Source organism: Chiroxiphia lanceolata, chromosome 4, assembly GCF_009829145.1.
Source record: "Chiroxiphia lanceolata isolate bChiLan1 chromosome 4, bChiLan1.pri, whole genome shotgun sequence".
Taxonomy (NCBI): Eukaryota; Metazoa; Chordata; class Aves; order Passeriformes; family Pipridae; genus Chiroxiphia; species Chiroxiphia lanceolata.
This window is the reverse complement of record NC_045640.1, coordinates 45751817-45775994: the sequence shown is the minus strand read 5'-3', so window position 1 is coordinate 45775994 and position 24178 is coordinate 45751817. Positions and strand designations below refer to the sequence as shown.

Below are 24178 nucleotides of genomic sequence, written 5' to 3'. Positions count from 1 at the left end.
CAAGCAGGGACTCGTTATTGCCAAGTTTTCTGTGGCAAGGAGAAAAATAACGTATTGATGAGTTAAATTTGAACTTTTAGTTCATTTTACCATTTGTGATTGTTATTCTTGCCTACACTAGAATAATTCTCAGTTTGGCCTATTCTACATCTATTATGTTCCATCTGTTGGAGAGATGCAAATGGAAACAGGCAGAAAAATACCATCTCAACTCAAGGAGGATTACTACCTCAAGGAAAATTTACCATCTATCAGTATAAAAAAATTTATTAGGAAAAGTGTTTTCTATATCTCCTAATCTTGGGTGATTTCATGTCTACTTCTCATAATACCTCCATTCAGTGCTTTGGAAGAAACAACAGAGTGGCAGGTGGTGTACTGCAGAGAAGGCCCTCGTGCCTGCTGATGCATTATCTATATCAAATAAACCTCCACTGATTTTACTACTACTGTGGTGAAAATGATAGAAACTGCATAAGACCCTTTCTGTTCCTTTGGAGTAATGATAACGTTGGTGGGACCTTGCAACAGCAGAGCAATAGGGGAAAAATGATAGCCAGATAAGGTAGTAGCTGCTGCTTACTAAGTAAAAGAGGGAAAGACAGCAAGTGCCTTGTGTTCTGTGTTTTCAGTTTGGTAACTGCAGCAGTTCAAGTCTTGTGGCTGTGTGAATAAAATGTTAGCATCAATTAGAAGGGTGTTTAACTCATACACCTTCAATATTCAGCGTGAAAGCTGAAAGGACAAGTTCCACATCCCTTCACTTCTACGTGCCCTTCCTTCTTTCACAGTCCTTGCTAATAAGTTCTCTAATTCCCCTTCCCTCCCTCTTTGAGCAGCATGTCACACCTCTCTTGTTTCTTCTATGCCTTTCTGCTAAGGATATTGTGTTGTCTTCCTATGGCTTCTTTAAAATGTTGCTCTCCCTGTTGGAAAGCAAACTTATTGACTGTGGACACAGTGCAGCTTTGTTTGAAATGGTAATTAAATAAGAAACAGTATATTGGAAGGGAGGGTTGCCAAATGCCTAAGAAGGGAGTGGAAATTTTAATATTTTCATGGTCTTCTGCCACCATTTACTTAGGAAAGTAGAAGGCATGAGAAATCTACCACTGGGAAAGAAGTTCTAAACAAAGTGTTGATATACAGCAAAGCTCCTCTTTACAGGCCACTAAAAAAGTAAAAATCTCAAAAGCCACTCTGACTTCAGTTTCCAGTGGAACTCATATTCGATTATTTCTGGTTTCCAGTTTCTTTGACAGCTCATCATCAGTCCCGCCTCCACTTCACACAATTTTAAAATCCTGTTCAATAAGCAGAACAAGTATAAACATGGTTCTGTACTCCGGTTATCCTGACCCAGGGAGGTGGGGGGAGGGAAGAAGAGGAGTGGATTAAAAAACATGGAAAGGTGAAACAGCCTGTTCAGAGGGGTGTCTTAACAGGAGAGATCACTTTTTCCTTTAAATTTGGAGTGACTTTGGAATTCTTTACTCTCTGGTCTGTTCTGGCTAGCCCTAGGTCCTTTTCAGTTTTCTCTTCCCAGCCTACATTCCCCTCCCTCCACAAGCACTGCTGACTCTGTTCCCTCCTGTTTCTCCTTTGCCTACGCGCTCAGAGTATCATTGGCTCCATGCCTTACTCAACCAGGATAGTGTCATGAATACTGCATACTGTTCAAATGTGCATGTCTGATGTGCAGCGTTCTAAAATAAATGCTTCTGTAGATAGAAACTGTGGGGGGAATATCACAAACCAGAGTCAAGAAAATTACTGTGTTTTTCAAAGAGAGAAAACACATTGAAAATAGTCATTTGTAAATGACACATATGCCTAGTGAGTGAATCATATGTGGTGTTCTAAAGATCAGGGTTTATAATGAAAATTATGAAAAAATAGGGAACTCGAGTTTATGTGTTTAACCCCCATCTCTGGAGCGGTTCAGCTGTACCTCAAACATTGCTACTAATGCTTGTCTAACATTTTCAGAGAGATTCCTGTTATAAAATTAAGCAATATCCCTAAGCAGCTGGTGTTTTCTTATACCCTTGAACATAGAGGATATTTTACTTCTTCCTCTTTGCAGCAGCACTTCATATACATGTAATATATATGCTAGCTGACTTCTCAGTATCTCTTTTCCTCAGATGGAGCCTCTCTCATTCTTTCGGTGTTCACTCAAAGAGCCTTCCATCCAGACATTGCTCATTGTTTTCTCACCTTTAAATTCTAAGTGGATTTTTTTTTAAATGTAGAATCCTGAACAGAGCAAACTACTTCAGAGGAGGTTTGTTAGCTCTTAGTGCTGTAATGGTTAGGAGGTTTATTTTCTTTTCCTAACACTGTGACAGTGTTGACTGATGTTTGATTTCTGAGCCATTTTAACCCCCCAGGTTATCTTCTGTCTTCTAGCTGGTCATTTGGTATTTGTGCAGTTGATTGTTCTGACCTTCAGCTCACTGACAAGATCTGAAGTATAACACTTAGTGTTTGTCTTTACTGAGGCACATCCTGTTTATTTCAGACCACTTTTCCATTTTCTTGGGTTTGTTTGAGATTCTAATCCTGTTCTCCAGAAGTTTTTGCCCTTTGCAACTTTCCGTGGTCTGCAAGTGCAGCCTGTTACATCATCCAAGGCACTGATGAAATGACTCTTCACTTTGAGTGTCAGTAAGACATTGAACTACTAATAGCTATCCTTCAAATACAGTTTTTCAACTAGGAAGGTGCGTACTTTATGTTATTCATATTCCCTTTGGTTCACTATGATGGTGTTGCATGAGGTAAGTCAGGGCATCATTGATAGGTTTTCTAGTAATGTCACAGGAGTTTGGATTGTTGTCATTTATGTTGACTGCTAATGATCACCTTGCTATCTTCTCCATGTCGGTAGAACAAGAAGTCTTTGTTGTTCTCTAACCTTGCCAGCAATTACAGTTAGGTGCACTGAAATCTGATTCTCTCTGTTCTCCTTTTCCCACTCTATCTGCCTTTTTCCAGTCTTAAAGTATCTCTTTGTCTTCACAAGTCCCTGAAGACTTTTCTTGGAAACTTTTCTCACCTACGATGTTGTTGTCATTGCTTATATCAGGCTGACACTTTTTACTTATGCTTTCTTGTAATTATTTGCTTAGAGGTGTCAGATATTGCACAAGAAAATGTCAACTTTTCAATGAATGTATTTTTTAATTACTATTACTGCCCCCTTACATTTAGCAAAGCTGTTCTTTGATAGCTTTTTGAGATGAAGACTGTTGTTCTTTTCAGCTGTTTGTGCTGTGCCTTTTCTATTTTGTTCTGGAGACTTGAGATTGTCAGGAGATGTGATCTTCACTCAGAATAAGCCAAGAGCATTTTAACTGTCTTAAGGTAAATCATCGTAACGGTGCCCCAGGCCACATTTAGGAGGTGAAGATATCTTTGCTTTTTGCCCTTTAAGGCAAGCTCAGCAGATATCTGACTCATCTGGGAAATGAGCTCACTCAGTTTACGTGAAATACTTCATTCATTTAACTTTACTTTAAAGCACCTTTACAAAGTTATCTTTCTTCCCTTTTACCGCAGATTACAGGGTGAAAATCTTGCCTGACTGAAATCAGTATTAGCTTCAGTTAGGTCAGAAATTTCACCCTAGAATTTAAAATATGGTTATATTGTGCAAACCTTAAGTAATGTGCTCATTTTGCTAAGCTCACTTGTTCTTTCTAATGACTCTTCAGTCAAAACTAAGTGGAGAATAAGGAAAGCAGCGTATATTATCTTGATTTTTGTCCAGATAAAACCAATGTTAGAAGAATTTTTATGTTTTCAGAACAATGCCAGGTTCTCTGCAACCTATTTCATTACATGTTAAATAAATCTGGATAAAGAATGGATTTGTGTCTTAGTGAACAATCTCAGGAAATCCAAGTTGAATTGATGACCGTGACATTGGCATTACCTTCTCATGTTTCTGCTTTTCCATTGGTAAAATGAGGATAATGATACTGGTATTTCTTTAAAGCATTTGGAGATCTTTGGCTGAGAACTTCTGGCTATATTCTGTAAGTGACACTTCTTTACTCTCCAGAAACATTTTCAGGCTTCCATTAAAAAAATAAATGTGTTCAGCTTTTTGTACTGGCACTTGGAGACTTTGATGTGGATAGACCTGTGAGATTCTTCCAAAAACGAGTCATGAGAGATGGGCTTTTCCTTTTCAGCCTTTGGTCTTCCAGCTGAGCTACAGAAGGTTGGTATTTTTGCTTTGCAGCAGAAACCTTCACCAGTATTGATGCTTGCAGGGGATGAGTATGGCAGTTGTCTTGCACTTAGAAAAGGAACCTTGTATAGGACTCTCCTAATAGAGTGGTTGTTTTGGAGTCCCAATAGACAGCTGAGTGTCTTTTAGAATATATTTAAATTAATGAAGGGATTAAAGGATATTGGTGCTTAAAAATAGCACAGAGCTGTTCTTAATGACATAGAATAGTGCTTGAGAAGGGAACAGCTCTGACTACATCATTACGTAAGAAACAAGGAGAAAAGAAATCAATCTTGCTAGAAAATCAAAAATTGTGTATTTGTAGGAGAGGAAGATAAAGTAACTGAGAAATCTTATTACATTGTGATGGTTTCTGGACTGTCAGAGTGAAGATTTTCTAATTATTAGGAGGGGTTTTTTTGAGGGGGGGGTTCTTGCTTTTTGGGCTTTTTTAACAACTGAAGATTTTAAATGAGAAAAGTAGACGTTACATAATATTTAGCACTGAAACATCCCATGGTTTCTGTGCGATTCCCTTGGCATGGAGTCAAGCAGGGATAAAGTACTTATGTTTCTATGTTTCTTAAAACACGCTTTTTCAACACGCTGAATGGTTCTGGCATCTCAAGGGAACCATCTAGGCCAGACTGACAGTGGAGTTGCATTGTAGGCTGCTATCCCAATGGAAATGGGAAAAAGCAGACAACTTCCATTAGAGACCACCGTTGAGATTACAGCAGCATGTCGGAAGTGCTGTTTGTGTTCCAAAGAGTAATTGCACATCACTAGAACATGTCCCACTTTGCTGCATGGTAGAAATAGTCAATACTGGCTTGGCAGGGAAAGGAAAGAGAATTGCATACTGCAAGTGGGAAAAGCATATTCTCTGTGAGACACTTCCTTGTGGAGGACATGAAGAGCATGTGCACTTCTTTTCTCAATTATTTACAGCCTTGTGTGTTTTCCAAGTTTTGAATCTGAATTACTATTCTGGTTTTTTTTCTTTAATGCACTTTCAAAGTCAAGGTTTTCCAAACTTTAGCTGCTTGCTTGGAGATTCCACTGCCTATGAAATTTTACTATGGAGCAACTTTATCCCAATGATCTGATTTTTCTGAAATTCTTACTGTTATGCTTAGATATTTCTCTTTATTTTAACCCACAAATTTCCTAGCTTCATATCTTCAGATATTTATAGATTTTACATAAACTGTTCTTATCTTCTCTTCGTTTTAGATCTGTTGGGATCTTTGTATGTCTACCCTGTGAATCCTTGTTTTCCCACATTAAAGTGATAACCACTGAATGCATGATCCTTTCCTGTGTACATCTTCTGCTTATTCCTCTGCCTGTGCAGCCTAATCTTTCATTTGGTAATTTGCTGCCAAAGTTGGCAAATTTGTCTGTCACAAATACCTTTCCACATCATGGATGGAAGTTTTCTGCCCTATTCCGCTGCCAAAACGCAAATTCTCTAATTTAAACTCTTGAAACACATTAGCACAGAGAAATGATTGAAACGTTTATTGGGTAGTGGAAAGCTTTTAACATTCAAAGGTGATTGCGAAAATTGGAAAGGTGGGAAGAGAAGATATCTGGGTAATCTCTGCACCTGAGGAAAACCTGTGGTAGCCTGTGACTGCTGTAATGAGCCATGGAGCCACTGGCAGTTGGCATCTTTCAGCTCCTCTGCCTTGTACTGGAAGGCTGGACCACCATGAAGCAGCTATAAGGCGGGTAGTGGAGTGCAAGACTAATTTAAAGCTGCAACTGTGTTTTCCTCCCTGTCTTTGCCAAGTATTATGTGCTGAGAGGTAATGATTGGCATTGCTGCCTCCCTGAGTGCTCCTTCTTAGGAGGGCACAGGCCTCAGCTGTACAACCACTGCCACTCTTATTGCAGCTTGTGTTCACTTTGCTGATTTTGCACAAGGGAGAATGGTCCTGCACAATATAAGACAATTGAGAAATATGTCCTTTTTCTGATACATTTGCTTATGGTTTTCAAGTTGTACCTTCTTTACATATGTAGCTGAGATTGCTGCCTTCCTAAATCCTGGTGTAGGATTTGCTTTACTGTAGGGCATTCGGGTTATTTTACCAGTCTGTATTTCCTTAGCATATTCCTCAAAGCATCTTCCAATAAGAGCAGTAGTGAGGTAAAATATAGAGGGGACTTCCAAGAAAGATTGAGAGAGACTTTTTACCAAGGCCTGTAGTGCCCAGACAAGGAGCAATGGTTTTAAACTAAAAGATAATAGATTTAGATTAGACATAAGGAAGAAATTTTTTATGATAAGGGTGGTCAGAGACGGAGACAGTTGTCTGGCAAAGTTGTGGATGTCCTTTCATTTGAATTGTTCAAAGTCAGGTTGGATGGGTCTTTGAGCTACCTAATCTAGTGAAAGATGTCCCTGCCTATCACAGGAGGGTTGGACTAGATGGTATTTAAAGGTCCCCTCCAACTCTAACCATTCTATGATTCAGTCCTGAAAAAATTTTACCTTTTTGGTGGGTATTTGAATGTTAAAAGTGATGTCTGTTCTTTGTTCAACACTGCAATGTTTAATGTCCTGCTCAAGTTATCTGAATTCAGTTCTTTTTTTCTCAGTTCAACAAGACCTGGGATAAAACTGTTTTCTTTCTAGGTGCTAATGCTCGATTCAGCTGTATAGGTTCTCACTGCCTTTTTTGTCAGCCTAGGAGGACACTTACGGGAAGTGTTTATTGCAACTTGGGTTGCTGTCATATGCTTCTGGTTCAAGTGAATGCTTTGTGCTGTATTTACTTAGCTAAACGAAGAAAGATTTCAATTTCAAACCATTGGACAGAATTGTTCTGGAAACCAAACTTCTTTTTACCTTGCTGCCTTACTCTCTTTGATGGCATATTGATTTACCTTACTCAGCTAACTTGGGCCAGGCCCAGCTTTCTGCCCAATTATGTATTTCAACATCTTGCAATTTTGTGTCTTAAGCAGAGTTCAGACTTGTTCCTCCATGCTGGGATAAAGCTCCATAACTGCAGATTCTTCCTGTGCATTTCTTCTGGGCTCATAACGAGCAAACACAGTGCAGGTACCTGGAGGCAAAAGCAGTGGGTTCCGCCACAAATATCAAACACCTCAGCAGCATGTGGGATTTCTGCTGCTGCAGCAGCCTTCTGCTTGCCCATGTGGCATCATACAAATGAACAGGACTGGGCACAGTGATGGGTTTGAAAGGTTACTGTGTAGGTGCCTGAGTCCTCTTCTCTGCAGAGGTGTTGTTGAGGATGTGCAGCCTAAGGTATCTTGAGCATAGATCTCTCCAGCCATTACATTGCCTTCAGAAGGTTTCTTTCTTTAACAGCAGCGTGTAGATCAGTGTTCAGAGTTTGTGCTTGTTGCTGAGCCATGGACAATTAAGTTAGTGCAAAATTTCAGGTCACTTTAAGAAAAGCCAGTCCAGTCTGGCCCAGTGTTATGGTGATGTTTGCTGAGATGGATAAGGTGGTCAGAGGATGTAGCTCCTAAGTTGACCTGACTGATTACTGTTGCCAGAGGGGTTTGACCATCTGAATGGGGTCTGGGTGTCAGGTGAGAATAAGTGAGACAGGAAATGTGGGAATATAAGGAGTTGAAATGAGTTCAGCACCCCTGCTTTCCCTGACACCTTTTGAGACTGTAGTCTAACACAGTGTCTCCTGAGGTTTTAGCATCTCATCAGGATGCTTGGAGAGGCAGACCTTGCTCCTGGCCACTTGCTTCCCATGTGCTGGTAGCTAACTGACCCCCTTGAGGCAACTGAGCTCACTAAGCCTCCAGAAAATTAACTGTTTCTAAAAATGTGAGTTCTCCAACTGTCTCAGCAGATCAGCTCAGCATTAGAGGCAGTTCCACAGGGCAGCAGGGTGTCTCTTTTAGGAGCAAACCTCAGACTGACCGCTATCCTGTGAAACAACTACCTGTCCTAGTTCCTTCCCCTGAGTTTGGACTGGGGTTTGGTGCTTGACTGATGCCTTTAGACTGCCTCTAAACCTAAAAAAAATAAAATTCACTGACTTACCTGTACCTAGATCTCTCCTGATGTAGAGGAAGCTCCAGTGGAGTATTACAAAAGCTGCTTCGACATTCATGCTGTCTTTTTGACAGAATAGTTACTGTACTTTTAAGAAACATCTTAATGTGCACATGGCTGTATAATTTACAAATTGCATATATCTAGCCCGGAACACTAAATTTTTTATTCAGATGCTGTGATGCATTTTGTATTGCTTTGTTAGAGCATGAAATATCAGTCTGAGAAGTAGTGTTATTATTCCAATTTCTGTTGCTGGAGGTTGGTCATACAGGACTGTCCTCAGCAGACGAGAACACTGTAGTTCATATCAGCAATTCAGCTTTTATGTAGTAATAATTAAAAGAAAAAAGTTTGTATTTATTTACTGGTCAATTATCCAATTTTTTAAGATTGGCCTTCACAAGAAAATAAAATGAAGAGAAATGCAAAAGGAAAATCAGGTCATTAATGTACTCGTTGCTTCTAGCTTTTACTTAATTTGATTGTAAATTGTTTGCAGTAAAATTGCAAATTAGTAGCTTGGATAAAGCACTATAAATTCCTTCAATATCAGATTTAAATGAGGAAGAATTGGGCCTCTAACCTTCATGGAGTATAACTGTAGCTGGATGCATTCCTAGGGGCTTATTATCCATTCCTCCGTATTATATGCTTGAATTCTCAATTTCTTACTGTTTAATGCACACTGGATGGATGCTGGAAAATACCTAAGAAGATGTGAAATGGAAACTTAGGCAGTGGGATGCATTTGCTACAAACACAGATGTCAGAAGATGTGCCACATCCCACAGCAGGCTTCTGAATGGGAGCGGCTCTCAGAAAACCATGTTGCTTTCCAAGAGTAGTGCAAAATTTACATCCTGAGCTTGCAGAGGGAGAGACAAGGGTTATACTGAAAGTGAGTTTTCTATGTTTTGTAAGCAGGCAGAGCAGGTCGAAATAACCATCCCTCCAGGAAAGGAAAAATACTGCATGAACTTCAATCAGTTGTCTCCATACTTCTCACCTAGTACAGGGAAAGTGTCCTAAAACGTAGACAAGGTAAATTTTGGTTTAGTGTGAGATATTACTACTGTCACTTCATTTATTTTATAACTAAGATAATTTCTTCCTGTTTATCACACAGCTAAAACACCAATTCTTCCATTCATTGCCTGTGAAACAGTGTCTTTTGTTTGACCCGTATTGCTTTAACCAAAAACCAAAGTGATAGGAAGAATAGTCGTTATGGGCAATATCCTGGATTTTTAGAGAACAGCCATGGAGAGAGAGAGAGAGAGAGAAATCCTTTTATCTGTTTGTCTGTTGGGTGTGTGGTGGTTGTGGCTAGCCTGGAGGGAAGAGTCGGTGGTTGGAGCTATATCAGTGTTTGCTTCTGCTACCCAGGTGTATGGGAAGAGGGTGCTTCTGTGATGAAGAAAATTTAAGCTCCAGTTTATGTGCTTATGACTGGATTCAGGTATTAATTAGAGAGCATAATTTGTTTGGAGAGTAAAAGTCTGAAGGAACTCTTGTTTTCCTATCAGAACAATTTTATCTGCATTATGCTGTCTGATAAACCAGATTGCTCAATGGGAGTGTTGTGTGGATTTTTTGGATTTTCCAAGAGCAAATCAGAATATGCTGATATTAGACCCAACGTTTTTTTTCTTCTCTGGTGCACTCCTTATGTCTGTGGGAGAACTTCTGCACCCTTTACTGTCAGGTTTAGCTGCCTTTGTATGCTATGTGGTGGTTCCTGTTAGCTGTCCACTAGTCTCACTGTCAGCGGGGAAGGCTTCTTTACCTCAGGCATTCAAGGTACAATACTAGTCACATGTCCTGCTTTTTGAACTTTGAAGCTCTGTCTAATTCTAACTTCTTTTTCTGATCCAGGGTCCTTTAGCCTGGAAAGGATAAACACTCATCTATTGTCAGCCTCGTTCAAGCTGGGGGGAAGTATAGTAGTTGCTGTTCTGCTCTGTTTGTAAAACAACAAGCAAGAGCAAAAGACTTGAATAGAATGAGTAAAAATAAAAACAGAACTGCGAGGCAAGTCCGATTTATCTTTCTTCCTGAGTAAATGCAACTGTACAGTCTATGAGTATAGTATATACAGAGTTTGGGCTGTGTATTGAGTGGGAATACATTTACAAGGAGAGGAGGTTACCTGCAAAAGTTAAGAGTATCATTAAGGTGAAATGAATTCAGGACATAAAAGATATGGGGGATGGGGGATTTGGGTTTGAGTTTTGTTGGTTTGGCTTCTTGTTGTTGTGTGGGTTTTGTTTGTTTGTTTTTACTGCTTTTTGTTCTGCAAAGATGAGGATGTCTTATCTGTGACTTTGGTGCTTTGGATACTGTGTCTGTCTTAATAGTTTCTTATCCTTTTGAATGAAGTTATGTTGGTTTAACACTATGCAGAAGCCAAGTCTCAGAGAAGTGCTGGATGTCCCTGGCTTTTGTCAATTGGATATATTGTGCCACCAGAACAGTAAAATTTCAGCAGTGGCAGGATAGGATACCCAGTATGCAGTCACATCCTATGATGGCTCTGGAGTTTCTATTGCTTATGCTGTCACTGCATATTAAGAATTAGTGAGCAATGTGCACTAGATTGTTTTAGACATGGTTTATATATTATTCCTAACATACCCTGACAGACTGTGCTATCCCAGCTGCGCTGTGTTGGTAGGACCAGAAGGAATATCAGCCGCTGTTGTTAAGTTTGGAATATAGGTTCATTTATAGCCTCAAATTCTTATTTATACAGAGCTTTATAAAGCAGGCATCTATTGGGATGATCAGTTTTTGTCCAGAGGTGAATCTGTCTAGAGGCATGTTACCAAAACTAACCTCCAAATACTGCACAGATTTAGAAAACCATGTATCAACCATATTTCATAATGAGGAATGTTTTCAAAATTGTCTTTACACACTGAATTTCTTAAGTAGCAAGAAAACATATAATTTTTAAAGAAAATACTAACTTTTGGCAGAAAGCATAGGAAAGAATGCTTGATGAGTATTGAATTAGGCAATGCTTGTTGCTCAGTTGTTCATGAAATTGGTGGTAGACCAGTCTGTGCTTAAGAGGGCATGATCCTATTGCTGTTGGACCATTTGAGTCATTTGTGGACTGCGTGTAGACTAACATTAGAAGCAGACATACTTCTAACAAACATGGTGAAGCAGACAAAGAAATGAATTTTTCTAAGTGTTCTGTATCTGCTTCTCATCTGGCTTATGTATCTCCTGTATATCTTATATGTATAGAGTGGTGTGAAAAAGACTCTAGCTCGCCAACTCAGATCTTGGAATGAAGGAAGAGAGGAGAGCTGGCTATGACAGTTCTAAGCAGAGATGTTTGCGAATGGGGAAAGATGAAGAAGATTAAAAAATGTGGAAAATAGGGACATGAATGGTAAAACATGAAAAGAAAAACACAGGGAACAGGAGAAAGGAGGAAGGGAAACATAAGGAAATTGAAGTGCAAGTGTCAAAGAAAAGAGAAAATATGATAAGCAAATAGAGGAAAACATAAAGCTTATTTAGTTGTCAAGTCTTTTTTTAAATATGTAAAACTCTCAATATTTCAAGATGTGCATGTGCATGTATAGAAATTAATATGTAGTTTGAGCCATTCTAAATTTAAGCTGTAATCTTATATTTTTCAAATCAAATTGGAGACCTCTGGGTTTAGTGGGACCATATTCCATTTAATTGTAGTAACAGATGGACACCTTAGTGGTATCTCACACAGAGCATTCCTTCATCTTATTGCTCCTCCACCCTGAGTTGTCCCTATTGTGCCATATGGCCAACAGTGATAAATGGTGAAGTCTCCAGGGCTGATTTGGCTTGAAAATGACTGCCCACAAACAGGTGAATCCAGACAGATCAGTTATCTGGTTTTGAAATCTAAAAATGTATGTGAGACTGAAGGTTGGACACAAGGAACATCATGTTACTATGTTGTTTTGGGTTAAACTAGGGTATTTGAAGTGTGGCAGTAGAATAGTATAGACAGCATCCAGTGCATGCCTAAAGCATGTGCTAAGTCACAACAAAAACACCAACAGAAAAATGTTTCTATAAAACTTGTTTATTTGGAAAAATGTGTATACTAGCTAATTGAAACATTCACTTCTGTCAACAGAGAATTGACAGGAGGAACACCAAAGCAGACAAATTGTCTGAAGGCACATTTTTGGAGCCCTGTCTAGTATGCAGCTTTTGAGTTTTTCCTTTTTCCAAACTATATGTTTGGAAAACTATAATGTGAACATTTACAATCAGCAATGAAATGTATCAGGAAACTTAAAAGCAAATGACAGTTGGAAAAGAGAGGGGAATGTAGTACTCAGATCTTCTGTATATCAGGGTAAAGGAAACATGTTTTATATTCTTTGTGCATCTGTAAAGCTGTGGTATTTTTAGAAATTCATTTCAAACTGAGGAGCTCGAAATAAAACTCCCATTTAGGAAGAGTTGTACTGCTCAGTTTACCACACTGGTATTTACAGCCATAATCTGAATCCTGTTCCTTAGAAATCATCAGTCTTCTAGAAGGTGTGAGCATCTTCTCACACTGCCAGATTTGAATATTTAATCTAGAGAATGAACTTGAGTTGAAATGCAACTCCTTTGGCAATGGAAACTGCCTTTGAAGTTTTTGAATCTTCTACATTCCATGTTTCCTGTTTTAAATTAAAAGAACAAAGCACTCTCAAACTTGCTCTCGCTGTAAGCACCCTGCATCTCAGACATGAGGAACCAGACAGAAAGGAGGTCTGGGGGCATTTCATTCATCTTCCCATCAAACAACTGCCCTAGGGAAGAGAAGTTCATGTGAGTCAGAGCTAACAGGTAATTGTATCCTCAATTACAGGGCAGCCTGGCTAACGGCTTCATTAAAAATCTTACTCCTATGCTTTGTTGATGACAATGATGAAATACCCCACAGTAGCCATTGTAGGACATAAAATTATGATGCCCCAAATTCTTGGTCCCTGCCTTTCTCTGAATTTCATATGTAATTTCTGACCCAGCTTACATAGACCTTCCATGTTTTTCCACTGTCCTGTGACCATGATCTCTCCCAGCTTCCAGGCAACAAGACTCACGATCCTACTTAAACTGTGAAGCTTCTTAGGATGTGCTTATTTTGTAGGCATGACTGAAAAACTAAGGAATTGAAATTGACTTGAAACTTACCTAATTGCACGAGGTCTAGAACATTATTTTCAGTCTTGACTCAGGCTGGGAATCATTTTAGCAACACTGATGATGAATCTCTCGCTCTGGGGTGAATGATGTCTTGTCATCTTTATGTACTACATTGGAGCACTCAGTGTTGGACTAAAGGTTGTGCTGTCCCTGTGCAGAAAGTGGCAAAATGTACAGTGTAGGTTCCAGCAACAGAGAGATGCAGAAGAAAGACAAAAAGCTCAGTTTATCTTTCACCAAAACTATTGCTACCACATAAGGTCAGACAAGATCAGTTTGTCAGTAGGGATCAGGTAGTTGAAGTTGGATCTAAGTGAGGCAGATGTGAGGACAAAAGAGAGCTGGAAGATGCCTTTGGCCAAGTCTCAGTTGTCTTGTACAGTCTGTAATTTAGAACTACTGCTGGATTGGCAACTGCTGTGATTAATGATTTCTTTCATCTCTCGTTCTTGGGGAGATTTTGTCCTAGCTAAGTAATGCTTTTATAGGACTCTTATGTCCCAGCTGGGCTAGAGCAATGCAGTACACATGGGCATAGAGCCATTGGTTCTTAGGCGACTGCAGTCACAGAGAGTGCTGCAGCATTTCCCCTCAGCAGCTCATACTCATGGTAGCACAATGCACCATTTCTTTTCTCTGAAGTACTGCTGCAGCTGCTGGGCCAGTTGGCAATCTGAACAGGGAACAAGAGGCTGTACTGGCTGCTGACTTTTTGGTGACACCTAGTTTGTCAGACCCTCTCTCAGAAGGGATCTGGAACAGCTTTTATGTTAAAACATCTGTTGTATTTATAAACCTGCACTGATGCTTGAAGAGGTGTTTGAATAATTGTATATGCCGTTTTTAGATGAGGTTTGAAAAACTTGGTGTATATTGTATAGATCATATACTTCACGTATAATCATAAACATCATATATCATCATCAAATGCTAAATATCATTACACTGCATGTATATCTTTGCACAATGTGAGGGATCAAGGTTATAGATAAAATGGCAGAAGATGGAAAGAAAATAGTATTCCCACTTTTATTGAAGATTTATTTGTTGGTATGGCTTGGATATTGTCTTGTAAGTAATGAACTGTTGTTTTTCAGAGTGACACAAGTAATTACTGGCAAGTTTTCTTTTTTTATTTTATTATAATTTGGTTCTTTTGCCCAGTTACAGTGTTTCATGGTTTCTTTTTCTGAACGATCCAAGTGTTGACTTACTGGTAGAGAACTTTGGCCAGATTGATTGTGAAAGATTTGTATTTCTTTTCAACAGGATTCCATAAGCTGATCAGAAGAACCTATCCATAAGCATGCTGAAAGAGTTGAGAGCATCTGAGTATTTTTCCTCTGGCAAAAACTCCAAAGTGGTATCAGGCAGATTTTGCTTGGATGGGTGCTGGTTGCTGATTATGAATGAGGAGCCAGGGAGAGGATCCTCTCTGTGGGAGACGATTTGCTGGTGGTTATACCCACACCAGCAATTAGTGCTGTGCAGCAGCAGCAGAACTGTCCTGAAGACTTAATGTCCACATGAATGTATTTTTGAGGTGTTGGACTAGTCCTGGTTTGGTCTCACGTGCTCCTCTAGTGGCTTGAATGCCTGGGGTGTGCTCCTGGAGAGCTGCTCCAGATTTAGTTACACCCTGCAGGAATCCTGTTTGTGGGCTCCGAGGCACCAGTGTGTTCTACTGGGAAAGCTGCTGATCTGAACTACTAATTGATGTAGACACAGCTGTTAAATGTCTAATCCTATCTCTCAAATAAGTAAATTGAGACCACAGAAACAGGCTTTTGGAGAAAGTGGCAAACTAATTCTGACTTCCTGTTAGCTAAAATCAAGGTCCACTAAGAATTAATATCTAGTAAAAAAAAAAATACTCTTGACTTGGTTTCAGATACAAGAGAAAATAAGAAAGCTCTTTCTGGGGCTAAAACTAAAAGGGAAATCAACATGAAAACCAGAGGGTAGAGACACCAGAAACATTAGTGCTATTATCTCTATAGGATAGCTGCAGGTATTTTGACATAGCCTATGATGACTAAGCCACTGGATTCAAGAAGTGCCTGCGTATTGAGAACATAAAGCTGTTATAGTCTTATACTAGTTTTCTTAAATGCTTTTGTTAAAAAAAACCCAAAACACTCCACCCACAAAATTTATTACACAGAATGAAGATGCTTCCTAAAGTCTCACTTGGAGCACATCCTGCCAAACTGAAGACCTCATTCTAAGTGAACTGTGTTATGGTGAGTACATCAGCAAAAGGGGGGTAATAAGGAGACTGTAAAGAAAAGGTGCTTGAACAGTTTCTTACACGTGGCATGTTTACTACAGGCCTATCTTTGAAATGCTATCACTTAAATGAAGCAGTTTCTGCTTACTGAGCCATGTTGTTCAGATAGCTCATAAGTAACTCTTACAAACCTAAACAGACTTCACAAAATTAAAAGTCTAAAGTGCTAACACAATTAACTTTGCGAAGTTGTTTTATTGAATGGAAAAACCTTTTTTAAAAAGTATTTTTAAGTACTGTGTTGGTTTTTGTATTTAATGTGACAGTCAATCATATCTTAACTTTGCAGCCAATAATTTTTTGAACATAAATCTGTGATGAATGAAGCTGAAAATACAGTTTGCTTAACAAGTTCAAGTTATTCTGTGTTAATTTGAACAGAAGATAGTGTTGGAACTACTGTCAACCAGAAAACTTCTCAATTCTGGCTAAGCACATTTTCCTCCTGGTCATATTGGCTGCTTGAAGCGTACTAGAACTGATTGTACACCTTGAACTGATTTGGATTTGTTAGTTTTCCTCTTCTGTCATTTCACTCTTCCGCCCCGATTTGTATTCTGCCCTCCAGCACATTACTCATAAATCTCTCATTCTCCTGCACCATCAGGCCAGTGCCTTTGCTCTTTGAAAACACGTTGTTGCAATTTCTACAAATCATGGAAGAAAATTACATAATCTTAAAAGCTATTGCTCTGTTCCCTGCATTAAATATTCATATTTTTATCCTTCTTCTTCCATCCCCTCTCACAAGTACTTCAGCCCAGACTGACGCACCTTCTCTTATCAGGGGGGCTCAGTCTTGGCTTGCATTCTCAGCAGAACAAAACAAAGTCCTGGCAATCTTTCACTGTCATTTTAGGAAAGGATTAGCTCTTTAATTGTTTTTACCTAAATACCGAGACAATCATAGCTTTTATATAGTCAGTGCTTGCTGCAAGGTTTTTTTCCTTAAGCACTAACTCAATGAACAGATTTTTACAATTTGGAGCTGCTCAGTCAGTTCGGATGGCTTTTTAATCTCTAGAGGCCAGATGGAAGCATGATCCTTCAACATTGCTTGTTTTGCATAATGCAGGGATTGGAACTACATTTCAATAGCACACAGTCATAGATGTGTAAGTATACAAATATTTTTCTTCTCCATCTATGTATTTTCTAATGTTTTGGTCTGGTTTTCTTTAATGACAGCTTTCCACAGAGAAAAGCTGTCACAAACAAGCAAATGCTGTGCCCTGACAGAAAAGCTTACACAGAAGAAAACAATGATTTTGGTCAAGGAGATTTGAGAGAGAAACTGACACTCAAGTGCTAAGTTTCTGAGACAGATGATGACTTACCTTGGTTTCAGGGCACTGATAAAACTGCTGTTGGACTGATGTGGAATGATGTTTTTTTGGTGTTTTTTGTTTGTTTTTTTTTCTCTCGTCAGAAGCTTTATTCCAAGCTCTCCAACAATCCTAACTTTGATTTTAGTTGTATTTATGCATTTATTCTTTGCTGTCAAATGTAATCAACTGATTGAAATCCATAAATAATAAACAGCAAGTTTCAATTTAAGATGCAGTAACAAGATGCTGTTGGAAGAAGTTTTACGTACTTGAGCAGCTTTTTATAGCTAACTCCCTCCAGAGTAAAGTCCTGACACATTCTTAGTGATAGGGAGCTAATGTCTTTCCTGCACGTTTGTGGAAACCCACGTGACAAATCCTATATGGCAACTGAAGGAGAGGACACTTGCACACCTGTTTGTGGAAGGGTTATATAAAAAGTCCTGCGACATATTTTAGCATCTATCAGTAAGCTGAGCAACTTGACCTGCTTTACCCTTTATAGGATAAATGATATTAAATTAACAACTAGAAAATAATATAAAAAAAAAAGACATACTAACATGAAAAAACACATTTTATTGCACTTAAGTTATAAGAAAATAAAATTTCTAAGTGAATCAAACCATAGACACAATCCCTTTAAAGGTTGTTTTCCTCCATCATGTCAGGTTGTTACATAACTAAAATTAACCAACTGGAATCTGATTGTTTTAAATCAGACTATAAATAAAACAAAAACAAAAACAAAAAAGGAGGAAAAAAGATCGCCTAGGATACAGTGTTAAACCACTTTCACAGTTCAGCTTGAGTTGTGGCTCTTGGAGAATGAGGCAAACCATTTGACTCTTGTTTCTCATTTTGTTTGCATGTGACATCTGCACAAAAACGTAAGTTTTTGCTCTGTCAGTTCCTCCTAGCAATAACTGTAACAGTTGTTTTTTTCTCAAATACTGTAAAACACTAAGACTGACCAGCAACTTTATTTTAATTTTTGTATTTTATAATATTTTTAAAAAATTTTGTCAGTTTTTTTAATGTATGTTCATTCCATTCACCACAGCCCTCACAAAGAAAAATTTCCCCACAGAACAGGCTGCAATAGCTTTGTTCCAAGGAATGTGTTTTAATTTTTGCCCAGAAAAAAGAAAATAAGCTTTGCACACACACTCAATTCTTTATTTGCAGGCAAACTTCACTCTTAATTGTCTGAAACTCTTCCACTCTCAGCCTCTTAGAGGCACAGTTGGCTCAAGTTTCAGTGGCAAAAAGTCTTTTTCTGTAACCAAACTAGAGCAAATTTGGAATTCAGTCTGGGACTAAAACGTCACAGCAGAAAAAAAAATAAAAAAAAATAATTTGCTTTTCTTTCTTTCATTTAGCAGCATAAATAAGTTTGGCCACTGGGAATACAGTACAGGGGTGGGACAACAATCCCGTAATTGAAGACCTACTTCTAGCACCAGCATTGCGAATTAAATCCATCAGAGGACTCTCAAAACCCAGGACAACTTGCCACCTCAGAGCAACTTATGCGTTGAAGAGTGTAGATGGAAGCAACAGTAAATAGATTAAACAGAGGCTAATACTGTGATTGACATTGGCAATGGTTGGCAAAAAAAAAGAGGAATAAAAGAAAAAAAAGAAAAAGCTCTGATAAAACTGTACAAAACAATTCACAGTAATATTTTAGCTTTTCCACACCAGGAATGGACTCTTTGTTTTTGTTTTTGTTTGTCTTTTTCATTGCAGATGCTCTCTAGTTTTTGAAAGTCAACCAGTGACTGCTCACAGAGGTTGGAAGGGACCTTGGAGGTCCAGTCCAACCCCCTGCTCAGAGCGGGGCTAAGGGACAGCGCGTTGCTCGGAGGGGCTGCCGGGACCCAGGGTGGCCCAGGGGTGCACGAGCAGGCTCGCCTGTGCAGCTTATTTCAAGATCTTTGTGGTAAAATAACTTGTTAACAAGAACTGTAACATTTTTCTTTTTCACTCCAAATTGCTCAAGGAGCAGTTGGAGGAAAGTAAAGAAATTAATTGCACCTGGTTTCATTTCAAACGTTGGATTTTTGCAAAGCTGCCCCGGTCAAAAGTGTAGCCTTTTTATGTGACGAGACAGCAAAAGCCTCTCTTGTCAGTTATAGTTTGTCATCTTTGTCTTCTCCTTCGTAGTCTGTAGGTCTTTAGGATCTGTTGCCCCAAGGCAACATCCTGCACCACCAAGGACAAGGGATTTTTTCCTTTTTCTTTTTTTTCTTTTTTCTTTTTTTTTTCAGGGGGGAGGGAAAGGAGAACATCGTCTACACGTTTGGACAAATTCATCTTTCTGCCCTTCACTTCATATCGACGTCAAAGTCCAACACCAGCAGCTTTGTTTCTTCAGTCCCATTGCGGCTCCCAACCGCACACACCAGCTTTGTGTTAGAAGCTCTGATTCGCCACACGACGCCTCCACTTCCCCCACTCTCCAATGTGACTAGATTTCGGATAAATTCACCCGTTTTCAAGTCCCAAAGTTTTACAGTTCCATCATCTGAGCTGGTAATTACAAAGTTCTTGTTGAACTGTAAACAGGTCACAGCACTCTGATGCTTGTTGGGACCTGTAAATAGTAAACAAAAACATTTTTATTTGTAATTAATTAGAAAGCAATGGCAGGCAGCACTGCATCTAGAATAAATATCTAGCTATTTGCATATAGTTCTTTTATAACTATTATAGAACTATCTATTATAACTCCTGATTTTGTACATTAAAAGGTACAGAAGCCTTTCCATACTTTCAAAAAGTGAAGGCAGGTGTAGAAAAATTCCCCAGTATCTCCTTCTTTGTTTCAGTGACCTCACTGTGTTGTATACAAACAGTAGGGCAAATGTGCTCTTGGACACTGATGAATATGAACTTAGCCATCTTGAATGAGGTGACTGCTCTAAGAGTTCATCTCCAAGTCCCTTTGAAGTGTTGTTATGAGATTACTCCATCAGTAAATATTGACAGTTATATACTGACACATAAATAGATACTGTTAAAACAGCAGAGTTTGTTTTATAGGGAAATTTAATTTTCTGCTCCAGCTAGCGATGCTGCATATGATATATGGGAATGATATAAGACCTTTTTTGTGGGGAGAAACAAAACCATGAGTTTGTGTGCACAATGCCTAAGTGGCAAATGTCAAAATAGAAACAAGAATCTTTCTTCTTACTGAAATAAACATCTTCCACTTGCATCTCCTGATTTATTGCAACCGACAGTGTACTTTGCCTCTCGATCCAATTAATCAGTAGGCTTTGAAACATCCAAGTGACCCCTAAATAAATACATTGTCTGACTATTTTGAGATGTAATTTCCTACATATTTCTGTGGCTTATTAGGCTAATATACCCATAGCAAATTGCTATCAGTCCAGACCATCTGCCTTTCATAATAGGCAAGTGATTTGAATAGATTAGATTAAATACATTTTGTTCTTCTAGTTCAGAAAAGGATCATACAACTGTCATCAGAAAAGTATTTCAGTTTTAAGTGGTCAATGCCTGTTTCTTTGCATGTAATTATTTTTAAGGTTTTTTTTATTAGAATCTGCAGCACAGATTACTGCAGGCTGCTTGATTTACATAAGGGTAGTTTAAGCTTACCTTGCAATGTCTGTAAACATTGTCCTGTTTTAATGTCCCAGATTTTGACCGTAGAATCGGCATTCCCAGACACAAGTATATTGTCCTTGAGTTCCATTCCACTTGTGAGTGACTGGTGGCCTGTTAGAGTGTGAATGCAGTTGCCTGTCTCCACATCCCAAACTCGGATGGAAGTGTCAAGAGATCCACTCACCACATGGATACCATCAAACTACAAGAAAGGTAAATCTATTACAAACAATTATATTAGGATCTTACGAAGAAGGCTATTAAGCATTTCATTCACTAAGTGCAAGGTGAGATACGGTATATATTCGGAAACTGCATTACAAAGTAAGAATTCAGTCCAAGTAGAGATGGCCACATTTGATACCAGAGGAGGGGACTCATGGTTAGACATATGGGCTATCAAGTATGTGGTTCAAAACAAGACTCTGAAACACTGGTCTTTTAAATGTAATACAACTCCTTTAAACACAGCAGAATCCTGACTCCACTGCAGTGTGCAACAGTAAGAGAACCCAGCTTTCCTAATACAGACATTAACAAGCAACCCTGCTTTTTACAAGTCAGAGGGAGTTTAAGCTGGAGAAGGGCAACAACATTAGTCCAGAATCATCCACACAGAAGTCAAAACATAGAAAAATTGAAGGAATGTAATGGAAAAATGTGGGGTTTAGCCATTTTATAATCCTAATTGTGTACAGTAAGAAACCTTTAACTCTCTATAGTCATTGTAGGGAAAGGCATACAGGCTAAGATATGAAACACTTTTGACCAAGAGGACTGAACATGTAGAGAATAGAAAGGTAGAAAGGAACCTGAATTATAGTGACAATGACATAAGAGTCTAGAATTCTCAAAAAAGGAAAAAAGCAGTAGAATAAAACCAGTGGGCTTCAAGGAGGAATACTTTAAAAAAAAAGAGACTTTCTTCCCATGAGGTTTTTATATATCTGTTCTCTGAGGGGAAGAAGAGTTCAGGATAGTTGGCACTTTCTTAAAGACACAAACTATCCCTGTGTGAAGTAAAGATAGGAAGTGTAGTAAATTACCAAGACCCACTTGGCTAAAGCACAAGGAATTGTACAAAAAGTAGAAACTAGATCAATAGATCTGTATAAAAGAGCCCACTGGGACAAAACCAGAAAGGCAGGGCACAAACCAAGATAAAACTAGCAAGACCCATTACACTATTCTGTAAAAAAAAAAAAAAAACACCAGCCAAAAACAAAGCCAAAAAACCACACCAAGAGGAAGGCCAAAACCAAACATACAAACAAAAAAAAAGCTCATTTATCCACAGCAGGAAGGAAACACCAAGTGAGGCCAGCTATTTAACTTTCTTTGCTTCAGTCCTCAGCCATCTGAGTGTAGGCTTACAGCACTAACACCACTAACAACTGAGCACTAGCTTTTGCTAGAATGGGGGGGGGGGGGAAATCACATAAGGCAAGTTGTTTTAAGACAATCTCAGAGACATCTGCTGCTATCTTTGAGAATCCATGGAAGACAGACAAGCTTCAGATGGCAAATACAATTCCTTTCTTTACTGAAGGAGATAATGATGGGAGATGGGAATTACGGATCAATCAGCCTAACTTCAATTTCCAGAAGGAACTTGTAAGCCCTTACTAATGCAGTAAGTAGCAGCAAACACAGATTTGTGGGAAAATGATCTTAACCAATATGTTTTTTTTTCTTTGACAGAATAAAAAGCCATGGGAAACAGCAAATGTCTTGGTTGTATTTTCACAAAGAGGGAGGCAAATTTGAGGCCAGGATACTAGGCCATTCAGAATTTTGTTCACAGTACTATTGGAGATATCAGAAAAGAGTTCCAGAGAGGTCTGGCATTTACTATTTTCATCAGGATTTGGGTGACATTTGAAACAGCAGAACTGACCCAAAGCAAAGAGTGTAGAAGTCAAGTAAAAACTGTGAAGATCTGAGTTTGGAGGGGAATGAACGAAGGTACAGCTGCAACCTGGGAGAAGGAAGGTTGGGCATGAGTCTTTATTATGTTTAAGGCAATATGACACTAATTGTCCATGTGGACTCACTGGTACCTGATAATCGCAAAGAACGAATCCAGTTAAGGGAACTCGACTATCTGAAGCTGCTTCCTTTTATAAAACCTGCAGAAAACTAATATGGTAGATCTTTGCAGTCAAACATGGCTGAGCATGGCACCTAGCTTCAAAAGAACATAGAGAGCAACTGGCACATACAGACTGCTTATCTGCTGTATGCACTGCATTTCTGGTGAAAATATACTAAAAAAGACCCTCTGGTATTTGAATGTAACGCATATAAAATAACTTTTCCCTTCCAGTAAGCACTGATAAGACTTTGACTGGACTCTGTTTTGGGCTCCCTGTTTTCCAAAGAGGATGTGAACTAATTTGAGTTTAGATAAAAAGATGAGGAGTGCCAAGTAGCCTAGCAGACTTGGGTGGAAACGCTACAGAATGTTTTTCTTTCCTAAAAAGAACTAAACCAGATTGATGTAACAAATTTTGAATTCTTTTCCCCTTTCCCACAAACTAATTGCATTCCATGTGCATAAGGTATTCAGAAAGAGAGCTTTAAGGCTGGGCATCAAGACAAACTGATGTTGTTATAGTGAAACAATGGTTTGGATCAGTGGTTTGGATCAACTGCTACCCATGAACCCTCAGAATCTTAAAGTAATCTCAGTGGATTACTTTAAAGGCAGATAGAAAGAGAAAGAAAAGTCAACATGTTCAGTAGTCTTCAACTGCTGCATAAGGATCTCTGGAAAATATTACGTCTACAAATGGGGAAATATCGAGGTATAATAGAACCTGCCACAGAGCAGGGATAGGGAGGACTGGCTTATTCCACCTGATTATTTTATTTATGGGAGTTCTACCGTTTCGGGCAATTTCAGGCCAAAGGGCAGGAGCCACCAGGCAATTTTAAAGACTCTTTCTGTTCAAAACTGCAAGCACCTTCCTGTGCCTTCCCTCACCCCCCTCCCATTAGTTTCAGAACATATCAGTGTGTAACATAACCCAATTATTTGATCCATTATTACTACAGTATCAGAGCAAGACATGAATATTCATAAGCCAAAACAAGAGTCACTGGTGAAGATAAGGCAGAATAACATCTACTGTTCCCAAACTGCCCTATATGAAATAGAATCTTCAGAATATTTTTGAGAGATAGGTAGGTAGCACAGCATTTTTAACTTGTTTGCTGCTTGTCTAGAGAATACTCCTCATCATATCAATGTAAGAGAATGGCTGGAGATTTTGATAAATTTTGCTACATATTTTTGAGAAAGGAAACCAATTAGGTACTTTGTTAGTATTTAATATATTATGGTGAGATACATGTTGTGAAATACACACTTTATGAAAAATGTCTCTAGCACTGAGCTTCAT

General features: G+C 38.8%; 1 protein-coding gene across 1 annotated transcript in view; it reads right to left on the bottom strand.

Annotated features, from left to right (window-relative positions):
- Window positions 1-17688: 17688 nt before the first annotated feature.
- Window positions 17689-24178, bottom strand: part of FBXW7 (F-box and WD repeat domain containing 7) — a 179399-nt gene continuing 172909 nt past the window's right edge. Inside the window, 2 exon segments of the mRNA XM_032686024.1 lie at window positions 17689-19728; window positions 20766-20976. Coding sequence (XP_032541915.1) covers window positions 19460-19728; window positions 20766-20976 — 480 coding nt within the window. The 3' untranslated portion in view covers window positions 17689-19459.